Source organism: Haliotis rufescens, unplaced genomic scaffold (genome assembly GCF_023055435.1).
Source record: "Haliotis rufescens isolate VD_foot unplaced genomic scaffold, xgHalRufe1.0.p SCAF_50, whole genome shotgun sequence".
Taxonomy (NCBI): Eukaryota; Metazoa; Mollusca; class Gastropoda; order Lepetellida; family Haliotidae; genus Haliotis; species Haliotis rufescens.
In genome coordinates, this window is record NW_025964224.1 from 1,038,262 (window position 1) to 1,050,371 (window position 12,110).

Genomic DNA, 12,110 nt, shown 5'->3' on the forward strand with positions numbered 1-12,110 from the left:
CTTTTTCTTTTGACTGCACCCCTCCATATGACACAGATTATATGTACTAAGTTTGAGATGAATCCACTAAATAGTTTAAGAGAAACTTTTCGGACGGACGGACGGAATGTTGGTATGACTATCATCTTCCCGAGGCAAGAGAGTTAACTGACTTTATAGTCCAGTTTCCACCCTTGCCGAACTAGGCTGGAATTCCTGGGCTCGACCGTACCGCCACCAGTGGCTGTTACGAGTAATGTCCTTTCTCTGCCTCTCCTATTGACCAATCAGATTCAACCTCTCGTATCACTTGCATTTGCTTCAAACAAAACGGTGGCGCCCAATCAAGACGATCTGATCGATAATCAAGATCTATATTGTGATAAAACGAGTCTAACATCGCGAAGTGCATCAAATCACGTGAGCACCTTGATTAGAAACTATAAAAAAAGATTTAGAAAATATCTGTTGACGAGTTAGCGGTGCACATGCTTTGCAAATTCTGCAGTCGACCGAAATCTGCATGACGCTTTACGAACCGAATTTCGATTTCGGTGCGCGATTTTGATTGGACTATGCATAGACTCGTTAGTCCAGCCAAAATGTAACTACATAATACCAGCCTAGTTCGGCAAGGGTGGAAACTGGACTTTTATAGTCAGTTAACTCACTTGCCTCAGGAAGATCTATGACTATATACCCCCGACATTTTGTTGGGGGTATAAAAAATCAAAATATGGAAAGGCAATAGTTGAGCCTATGATCATTGCACATGTATAGTTTTGTGCAAAAATATTCATTATTTTGAGGGTTGTGGCTCGAAATGAAGACTTGAGTTGTTTGAGATTACGTCTAAATCGTTCACATGGAAACATAAAAATCAAAATCTAAAGAATGCAAAAGTCACCAGTTAAGCTGATGAGCAAGTTTCAAGAGACCATGCACTGGAAACATGTACACGAAGTGCAGTTTTTAGATGTAAGTCAGCATTCTCAAACTAAATGCTGACAAAAAGTACAACAACTGCAGACAATATCAGTTTCCGCAATCTCCTGCAAAATCGGAGACGCTCTGGTCAATCGTGCACAAGTGAAGAATTCCCTAGAAAACATACCCACTTCGTCTCCTCTGGACTCACTAGTGGCACAATCAGGAAGACAAGAACAGTTTCAACAACAAATCAAACAGCACAAAGCTTTATTAAAATGAAGCATGTAAACATAATGCAATTTATAATAAATATACAAACACAGAAACTTATACTCTTTCTGTTTCAAACAAAGAATCATCACTCATTGCTGAACATAATTTACTTGTAGATCTGTCACTGATGACTGGGACAACCATCGTTTTGTTATGGATGAAAACAGATATTACCCAGGAGTGTCTACCCTGCATCTTTCCGGGTCAGTTGCAAGCATGGACATCGCATTGACAGATGAATTTGTTTTCTGGTGCTATTTCACAACAAAATACCTCCTACAAGTGGTGTATTGAAAACACAAATACAACTTTACTAGCACCAAGGCTTCTTAAAGGTATGAACGGATCTCTGCATCACCAGGATACACAGCTTTCCTTAGAACGTCCCAGAAGAACTTTGTTCATTTACACACCAGTGAATAACTGGCTGCAAAATATATTGACATTAAGACTTGATGGCATACAATGGCTTCCAGTTGTTTCTGAAACATTTGATCAAACCATGATCAAATATATAAAATAAGGAACATTGGTTTGGTTTGGTTTGTTGTTTAACACCGCCCTCAGCAATATTCCAGCTATATGACGGCGGTCTGTAAACAATTGAGTCTGGACCAGACAATCCAGTGATTAATATCATGAGCATCGATCCACGCAATAGGGATCGATGACATGCATCAACCAAGTCAGCGAGTGTGAACACCCAATCCTGTTAGTCGCCTTTTACGACAAGCATAGTCACCTTTAATGGCAAGCATGGGTTGCTGAAGACCTATTCTACCCCGGAATCTTCACAGGTCAATATATAGGAACAAGATTATCAGGCTTAAAAAATAAAAGAATCGGTTCTCAAACAATGGCTTTTGAAAATATAGTGTGTGCAGGCGGTGATTTTTTCTTTTCTTTTTTAGTGGTTCAAACTTGTATGTAAACAGTTGTGTAACCAAATAAACAGTTGTGTACAATCAACCTGGGAAAGGGCCTCCCTACGTAGATGTATTTCTTGATGAGTAAAATACTGGAATATACATGGAACATTTGTCTACCATTGGACTTGGAATATTTAAAGATTTTTTTGTTTTTTAGTTTAAATGGAAATATAAACGAAACATGCGGCAAACTTTATGATGATACGTTCAGTGCCTGAGAACCAAGACTATTACTTTTTCAGCCACACGTTGATTTTTTTCCAAGTAAGATGTCAAAATTTCATATCAGCACCTATACTAGTGTTATTTCTGTCCTATAGGCGACAACTGTTTCAATGGATCTTCCCGAGGGTCATTGTTTAGTGTGTAGTTTACAAGCTTTAACCAGCAAGATGTTTTGCTCAGACTTTAGTCTTTAGTATGACTTTAGTCATACCAGTGCTGTTTGGTCCGGAGAGGTATCTTACCTACTGAACTTTCTCTCCTTGAATTCTGAGTGTGAGTGAGTGAGTTTGATTTTACGCCGCTTTTAGCAATATTCCAGGAATATCACGGCGGGGGACACCAGAAATGGGCTTCACACATTGTACCCATGTCGGGAATCGAACCCGGGTCTTCGGCGTGACGAGCGAACACTTTAACCACTAGGCTACCCGACCACCCCCCTTGAACTCTGAATGTCAGTAGAGAGAGAATGATTCTGGCTCAACCCCATTTTGAATAGCATGTCAGATATATCATGGCATGCTTTTATCCATGGATATAGCAGGCATGAAAAAAAAACAGAGGGCTGGTAGACGCCAGGTAGGATTTTCGTTTGGATCTTATCAAACTGACACAGCCTTACTGACAGGACACTGAGACATCCTTCCTATTGATGAACAGAAACATGGATCAAACTAATATGGAGAAGAATCCTGACATGGATGTTCTACTTGTTTGTTTGTTTGTTGTTTAACGTTGCAATCAGCATTACAATTCCACATGTTGCCTCAATTACTCATAAACACACGACCTATCCAACACTTCACAGTGATATTGCTTGAATATTGCTAAAAGTGGCATACCAATTAATCCCCACTCACGCACTCACGCACTCACTCACTCACTCACACTATACCTAACAAGTTTCAAGCTTCATGACAACTTGACGACGTTCAGACACTTGAGAGAACAAAACGCCCCAGTTGCTGATGAAGCCCAAGCATGTTCCACTTGGCTCCCGCCACAATCGTCTTTCCCGACAAGTCATCACTGAGTCATCACTGAGTTCCGGACTCGTCCAGATTGATCTTCTTTAGGTCTTCTGCCACATTGTTGTTCAGGGCCTCGATGGAGCTGAAGTCGATCACAATCTGCTGTCTGGCTGGCCGATATTGTCTGAAACAAACAAACAAACAAACACGCTGTTAAAAAACTAATTTCTCACAGCAAACATATGAAGGTTGTTGTACCATAAAGCATTTACAGAACACTGAAGACACAATTTTCTACAGCTAGATGTCACAAAGCCACACTTTTATGCTTCACGGATTTATTCCACACAAGGTCGGTTGAAACAAAAATAAAAGGTGAGGCGACGTGAAATTGGGTTTAACATCGCGTTCACGATTATTGCACTTATAAGCAATGTGTGTGCGTGTGTGTACCAGTTTTTGTGTGTGCCTGCATGTACTAGTCCGGACTGATGTCAATTTATAGTGCTAGCCCACTGAGATACCATGCTGCAGTCTAACATGGATACCCAACTCAGACACAGTATACTGACTCCAAGCCGACCAGTCCTTGTTTTAGACCCCTATTGCCGAGCGCCAGATAGGGTGACAAGAACCATTTTTTAACATCTTTTGGTATGACAAGGTCAGGGATCGAACCCTGGACTTTCCGTTTTCCGGGCAGACGCTCTACCACGAGACTACAGATGCAGTCAACAAAAATAAAAATAAATAGCTGTGTCAATCACTTATTTATTTATATGAAAGTCATTCTGCCGTGGAGTTAAAACTGCAGCTGGGTTCATGGATCACTGATGGTGATGTAGACATGGAATTAACATTAGAAGCATTTTATATTGTAGAAGAGGATCTATATTACTAGCGGGAGATTTGTTTAATTTATTTCCTTTCCAGCTGCTTTTCAGTTGGGTCGGCGGGCCCTTGAAACAAAAGTTAAAAAAAGTGTGGCCTCATGTTGCGAAGGTCAATGACCACAATTCTTTGCCTCAAATGCAGAAAAAGTGCAAAGTAAACTTATTTGTATACTTGTTTCAAATAGCAAATATCTGCACTGTGGATCTCACAACTCTGATGATGAGCACGTCATACCAGATACTGTATGACCTCATGGCCGGCCGACATGTATGACAGGTTGAAACTTTAACTTCAAATCTTATCTGATTTTTTCACATTTATGTGATGTCATCACCAAGATCATGTGACAGACCGAACATCACAATCTGGGCCCCAATAGTTCCCTGTCAGCCAAGGGACACAACTCTGCACAGCAAGATGCAACACCAATAACTCCTGGTCATCCAGTTTGAGTTCAATGATATTACTCAAGATTAAGGCTGGGACGAGACCAAATTTACAACCCAGGTACCCACCACGCTATTACCCGACCCTACCCGGATACCCGCTATATGTCTCAAGACCTTAGTGTAAAAAGTCCGATTGGGAATAGTTTTTCCATAGCCCTGGTAAAATGTATTTAGATACAGGTATAAAACGATCTGGTTATGCATACACTGAAGTTGACTGAAGTTTTATCTTTATTCAAACCTGAAGGTCAGAAGGAATGGGTGCATAGTCAGAAAGAAATGCGAACAATAGTGACTTGTAGTGTAACCATAGAGTCTTAGATATTTTTTGTCATGGAACAATATATCACGTGACTAACCACAGGTCTCTGTAGTCCTGTGGGTACCTGGGTCCTACTCAGTACCCACCCGACCGGAGTACCCGAGTTACCCGTCCCAGCCCTAATCAAGATCACCGCGTTTTACATCTGAGATATTATAGCGATACAACATAACATTTTAGTTGTGTGGTCATATTGAACCAACATTCCACTATGAATTTGGAATTTCCTCGATTGTTGTTGGTCCGTCAGAGGTATCAAATCACAATAATGGCTGCTACGTAATTCTATGTTTGGTTCCAAACTCAATTTTGTGCGGTTAAATCTACAGGTAACCTAGGTCTGCAGTGAAAACAGTGGGGTTTTAACTACAACCTCCCCCTCCAACAGAGTGGGGAGAAGTCACCAGATGGAACTGCTGATTCTTCCACATTATACTCACCGTCGTCATACAGCTGGAATATTGCTCAGTGCAGCATTAAAAAACAAACAAACAAACAAACAAACACTATTACAAATACTATTTCCAAAGCAGTTTTCAGTAAACATGGTTAATGACAGTGAATTTAGTTTATCATGGCATTAAACAGTGTTTCAGTTTACAATGGTGCATCAACTTGATGTTGAAGGATACAGCGCAGAGTGATACAGGTCAAGTTTAATGTTAGCCACACCCCATGATAATGTTCAGTAAAGTGTATTGGTCTTCATTTGGCACCAGCTGACCTACTCAAGGCACTGAAACACATGAGTTGGATCCATTTGTGCAAAATAACACAGAATTATCTTGAATATTCAAGTGATGATTCCATGCCTAATTTACCGACTTACCGTATTCGACGTAATAAGCACCCAGGGGACTCTCAAAATTAGAAATAGGGGGCTCTATTAGAATATAATTTTAGTCACACAAAAAACGGAGTTGAAAAATCGTAAATTTCATGGTTTATGCTGACAGCCTGAAATGACACAAAAGAAAAGTCTGTGCGTATTATTCACGACAGATATATTTTTCCAGAATTCAATTGCCCATAATTAAGAGTGCTTATAACACACGAGTGCGTATTATACACGAATAAATAAGTCTTGTGAACATTGATCAATCGGAAGGGGTGCTGATTGGGATTGTTCACTAGCCAATATATCAGCAAATATCGCCGTGGGCGCTTATTACGTCAAATACGGTATGTTGATAAATTTGAAAAACACTTATTTAGATTTGAAACTTTCTATGTGCACCTGTAAGTAATTCCAGCTAAATCCAGCAGCTTCTTGGACGCTATGAACTCGGGCTTGTCGTGGTACTTGTCCGAATAGTACACCACTTCCCTGATGCCGGACTGGATGACGACCTTGGCGCATTCATTACACGGAAACAGAGCCACATATATGGTACAGTCTTTCACGTCCGCAGAGTTCTTGTTTAACACAGCATTCAGCTCGGCATGACAAACTGTAACAAACATAACACAGTTCTTGAACAAAGAGGTTAAAGTACAAACGATTAACTATTGAAAACAATTGCTTTTGAGCAGTATAGTACAGAGAAGACACTACATGACAACCAGCAAAATTGTGTCAAACGGATGATGACTTTGAGTGAGTTTGGTTTTACGCCGCTTTTAGCAATATTCCAGCAATATCACAGCTGGGGACACCAGAAATAGGTTTCACACATTGTACCCATGTAGGGAATCGAACCCGGGTCTTCAGGATGATATGCAAAAGCTTTAACCACTAGGCTACCATGGCCCCCACAGATGTTTGGGATGAAATACTAAAACTACCCGACAGACGAAAGGCACTGAAGCTCAAATAACGGCACATTGAGGGGAGGTGGAAACTGACACAGACACCATTACATATACACGACTCTGTTCCTGTTTGCCAATGTAGATAGGCTCCAACTTGATGCAATGAAATGGACAGAGCTCCAGGTAACCTTTTGAGCCATTGAGTTTTTACTCTAGGGTTTCTATTTTAATTGGGTTAATACATTTTTCATTGGGTATCAATATTTTTTCCCTCATCTATTCATCACTCTATTGGGTATTTCCCAAAATTAGTGAACATTTTAAGATTTTTAAAAAATTAAATAATGTTTTAGATGTTTACAACTTTTCTAAATATATAGGCTTGACTCGATAAGTAAATTAGCTCGTAATAATGTTTCTGAAATTAGCTCCTTTGTACGCAAACTGGAAAAGCTTCATTGGGTTATTAACGCATGCTGTTTTTTATACATTTGAGTTTTTCATTTAATGTATGTGTTTCAGTACGCAAGTTAATTGAAAGTAATTGGGTTTTGAATATTTCTGGGGTGTATTTTACGCAAATATGCTGCTTATCTGTAGCTCTGAATGGATACGGCACAACATAAAAATTAGCAAATGGTTGAGATAGCTCACCATATAAATGTTTGGTCTGGAGTACATTCTCCGCATCCCTCCCCCATGGCATCAGGTCGTCACTGCAGCCATTGGGCATCCCGTTGTAGCCAATCCCAACAATCTTCTTCTCCTTGTTGACAATACATGCTCCGACCTGCAACACCAATACACAAGGACTCAGCATCTCGGGGGATCTAGGGGCACCTGCAGGACAATGGTCTAATCTGATGTGCAGAGTTGTGTCCCTTAGTTACAAGAATCTGCTGTTAGCGATTTAATCTGATGTGCAGAGTTGTGTCCCTTAGTTACAAGAATCTGCTGTTAGCGATTTAATCTGACGTGCAGAGTTGTGTCTCTTAGTTGCCAGGATTTGCTGTCAGTAGTCTTATTCGATGTGCAGAGTTGTGTCCCTTAGTTGGCAGGATCTGCTGTTAGTGGTCTAATCCTATGTGCAGTTATGCCCCTTAGTTGCCAGGATCTGCTGTTAGTTGATCCATGGATTCACATACAGTAAACTACCGTTATAACAAACACGCATATAACCAACTTATTTTTTAGTCCCGACAATTTGTTGTATAAATATTGTATATATGCTTATAACGAACTACGGTTATTATGAACTAAAATTAGTGTTCCCTTAGAGTTCGTTAGAAATGTGGTTTACTGTACCATGATATTTTTATGCCACCACTCTGGGTCAATCAGTACACTGATGAATAGAAGTTGTGTTTGTTTGTGTGTTGTTTAATGCCGCATGCAGCAATATTCCAGCTACATGACAGCGGTCTGTAAATAATTGAGTCTGGACCACACAATTTGGACCGATGACATGCATCAACCAAGTCAGCGAGCCTGACCACCCAATCCCATTAGTCACCCTTATGACAAGAATAGTGGCCTTTTACGGCAAGCATGGGTTGCTGAAGACCTATTCTACCCCAGAAGTCCACAGGTCTTATTCCAGCGTTAGAAATTGGCACTAGTCCTGTAGTCCTTGCCAAACTGCCCAATAGTAAAGGTATCAACTCCACAATTATTCATACGAGGACAGTATATCGACGTTGAACATGGCTGTCAATAGTTGACATAAACACCAAGATGGTCAGTAATTTTTTTATACAGATACACATACACATAAACACGATGAAATGTACAATCCACATGGACCGGCCATCAATGTAGATTTTTAGGCTCATAAAATACTTCACGTCAAAATTGTCTGCCATTTATATATGAGTTGAGATGTATACAAGTTATTTAAGTTACCTATTAGTGTACAGAGGTATAGTTCACCTGTGTTCTGAGGAGATCTACAGTTTGTATAGTGTACCGAGAACTCCAGATAAGCTACGTATCTGCGTAAAATACGCATCAGAAATGCAGAAATACGCAGTAAAATAAAATCCAAGTGTATCAAATACGCAACGAACATTACAGATACGCTACAAAAATAAAACTTGTGCGTATCATCAAAATATTTTGAAGCAACCCTGCGTATTCGATTAGCAAATCAGCAACTTATTTTGAAATAATAAACGGGCATTCCGTCAACCTTGCCAAACGCCACGATGACAGTTACATCATGATCATTTGCCTATAAATCTCTCAAATCCACACGACACTAGTTTGCAGGGACTAGATGAATAGTGTTTTTTTAAATATTTAACTTAAATACCCACATGTGTAAAAACTAGTGGGTAAGAGAAATTTGAATACCCAGATAGAATTACTGATACCCAATGATTTTAAAATGCATGGGTAAAATACCCACAACACCAAAAGCTTATCTGGAGCTGTGGTACCTGTGTTCTGGGGTCCTTGCTTCTCTGAGCGGAGAGGAACGCGATGGCCATGAAGTACTCCGGCCACTCCAGGTACCCTTCCCTCTTCTCACTGCCAGTCACCCCCCTGTACAAAAAACATCAGCAATTACAAACTGGCATCACCTGTCAGGTTACACTGTCATATTTCTTCATGACTTTTTGGGGTGCAAAATCCTGGTCAGTTGGTGTGAAATAAACATGGATAAAGACAAAGTCATGTGAATATGTTGCCATGAGTCTCACCAACTTGTGGTTTAAAGGTAAATGCAGTTTTCTTGTGCTACAGGAACAGTATCTGTGGCAAAATGTACCGCCAACTCAAATTGACAAGATGTCATCCTGTGTTCCTTTAGCTAATCACGAGCCCCCCGGCAGGTCCGACTTGACCCCTCATCCTTTGCTCCATCACTAGCAGAATTATCTGAAGCATGGATTTTCACAGATTTTTGTTGTTTGTTGTTTAACGCCGCACTCACTGGGTTGTCCGGTTCAGACTCGATTATTTACAGGCCGCCGTCATATAGCTGGAATACTGCTGAGTGCGGCGTTAAACAACAAACCAACCAACTACAGTATTGATAGCATCTTTCCAACAATTCAAAGGATTACTCTAATATGTATTTAGCATGGAATACCTAGCGGCTACCCTGCATGCCTTCTTTTGGTTTGGTTTGTTGTCTAACGCAGCACCCAGCAATATTCCAGCTATATGACGACGGTCTGTAAATAATCGAGTCTGGACCAGACATTCCAGTGATTGACATCATGAGCATGCAAGTGTAGCCGGGCGTGGTGTGATGTGTCCAGCCACTGGGCTGCTAGTCAAAACATGAGGCAGTTCTTGAAGATGATGATGATATTTATTCTTTGGTAGTAGATGGTGGGAGGGAAGCTGTAAACAAGAGTCCTCCCTCCATAAAGAGTTCATGCAGAATGCATGAGGAGGGCAGGTGAGAAAGGAAGTTTAAAGAAGTGGACCAAAGGGCCAATCAGAAGAAAGGTAGCATCTGACAGGTATTAAAAGGAAGTCAAGATGCTTCAGTCACATAAAGTGGTGGACATGTCTAAAAATAGATAGGGGGAAGTCCAGGTGAAGCTGGAGAAATTACAGAGGCTGCAGAAGGGTATCAGGTTGGTGTTAGTTGGCTGACATTCAACTGCAGACAAGGACAACATATAATGAACATATAATGAACACAGAATGAAGTGATGGTGATAATAGATGAACATGTATGTATATATGTATAGAATGAATACTAGGGGGTTATAAGTGGGTGGTACTTATGTGGCTATAACTCATTCAGAGTTAGCACCACCACCCGGCTACACATGCATGCCTTTGTACATCACGGAAACCAGCATATGTCATTAGACTAAACCACGAGTTTCAAAAGCCTCGTTGATCTTGTCAAAGTTAGGCCTATCAGCCGAGCTGAGGATGGCACAGCAAACAACTTTAAAACAATCTTTAGTTTATTAATTGTATACACAATAATAGTTTACCACAATTTTAAATTCTAGATGAAATATGAGCCTGGAAACAAAATTATGGTGTTCATGTAGGCCTATATATTATTTCATATATCTATATTTCACTTGTTTAGGTGCTTTTGACAAATCGACTTGATTGTCTCCCTTTGACCACCGACCAGGTCGTTATAGTTTGTTCATGGAGACATAATTCAGCCTCATGGGATAACTATACTGTTGGTTAACAGTAAATGTATTGATGTGGATACATTTCTGATAATCTTCACATAACTTTAAAGCTGTTACATAAATCTTCAATATGAAAAAATAACTTTCACCGATATTCTCGAGCACAAACTCATGCAACGGTCATGTGTTGCTGGTGATAACTCAGCATGCAGCTGTCTAAACATGTGCTTCAATGACTTCGTATTACCCGTTCGGCTGCGTTGTATCTCCATCCATGACAAGTTGTCAACTTTTCAATAATATGTTTGCACGTTTATCTCGCTCACGGCACAGCTCTCAAAATATTGCGGGAAACTTAGATCACGTGACTAGGGGAGCGCTATTTAAACGCAAAAAGCAGATATGAAACTACTGACAACGTGACATAATTTCGGAAACGAGTGATTACTACGAATAATGAAATTGATTAAGGATTCCTCTCTCACAATAGCACCGTACATGGGACACACAAAAGATCAATAATGTTTAACACACAATTACTGCTCCCATCGTATTTTACTTATCAAAAGGGCTCGCTGACTTGGTTGATACATGTCATCGTATCCCAATTTCTTGGATCTATGCTCATGATGTCAAGCACTGGATTGTCTGGTCCAGACTCGATTATTTACAGACCGCCGTCATATAGCTGGAATATTGCTGAGTACGGCGTTAAACAACAAACAAACAAAATCTTATTAAAAAGAAACCCATATTCAACATAAATAAACTAGTCTCTAACTTTCCCTTCCTGAAGAATAGGTAGACATTAACACACTAGTACAACACTGATGTGTGCTTTCTCATTAGATGGTTTGTGTCATCCTCTCACAAGCAATTATTAGCTAATGGTAAATTAGTTATTATTTGTTTATATAATAATTAATGTGGTCTATATCGATCTATATGTCGTGGCGTTCCGCTGACCCCCTTCAAACAGACAGTTAAGGGGTGACACTTGTTCTGACCTTTTCACACACATGCTTGCAGGACAATAACATGGCACGTGGAATTTGGGAACACGAAATATATTTTCACTTAATACCTTTCCAATTTCAATTTTACAAATAGTCGCAAATTTCAAGCATCGATATTTTGTTAAATTACAATATATGTTCGGAAATTCATTTATTCAAATTTATTTCTTCATTAGAGCAAGCATGATGGAGTGAATCAACATAGACTACCCGGGACAAGTTCCCCTAAATATAGACCTCATCCCAAGCTTA

General features: G+C 40.0%; 1 protein-coding gene across 1 annotated transcript; it reads right to left on the bottom strand.

The window, feature by feature from the left end:
• Window positions 1–3,203: 3,203 nt before the first annotated feature.
• On the bottom strand, window positions 3,204–11,229 carry LOC124151366 (deoxycytidylate deaminase-like). Its single transcript, XM_046523776.2, has 5 exons — window positions 11,090–11,229; window positions 9,163–9,268; window positions 7,379–7,514; window positions 6,210–6,423; window positions 3,204–3,491 (listed from the first exon to the last, which is right to left on the bottom strand). The coding sequence occupies exons 1-5, from the start codon at window positions 11,116–11,118 to the stop codon at window positions 3,374–3,376; spliced, it is 603 nt and encodes a 200-aa protein (XP_046379732.1). The 5' UTR covers window positions 11,119–11,229; the 3' UTR covers window positions 3,204–3,373.
• Window positions 11,230–12,110: the final 881 nt, after the last annotated feature.

Excerpts from the sequence above, each read along its gene's own strand:
- LOC124151366 (XM_046523776.2), bottom strand. The coding sequence starts at position 11,118 with ATGGATGGAGATACAACGCAGCCGAACGG. Across the intron at positions 7,515-9,162 it reads GCAAGGACCCCAGAACACAG|GTCGGAGCATGTATTGTCAA; the intron begins GTACCACAGCTC and ends TTGGTGTTGCAG. Across the intron at positions 6,424-7,378 it reads CCAGACCAAACATTTATATG|TTTGTCATGCCGAGCTGAAT; the intron begins GTGAGCTATCTC and ends TGTTTGTTACAG.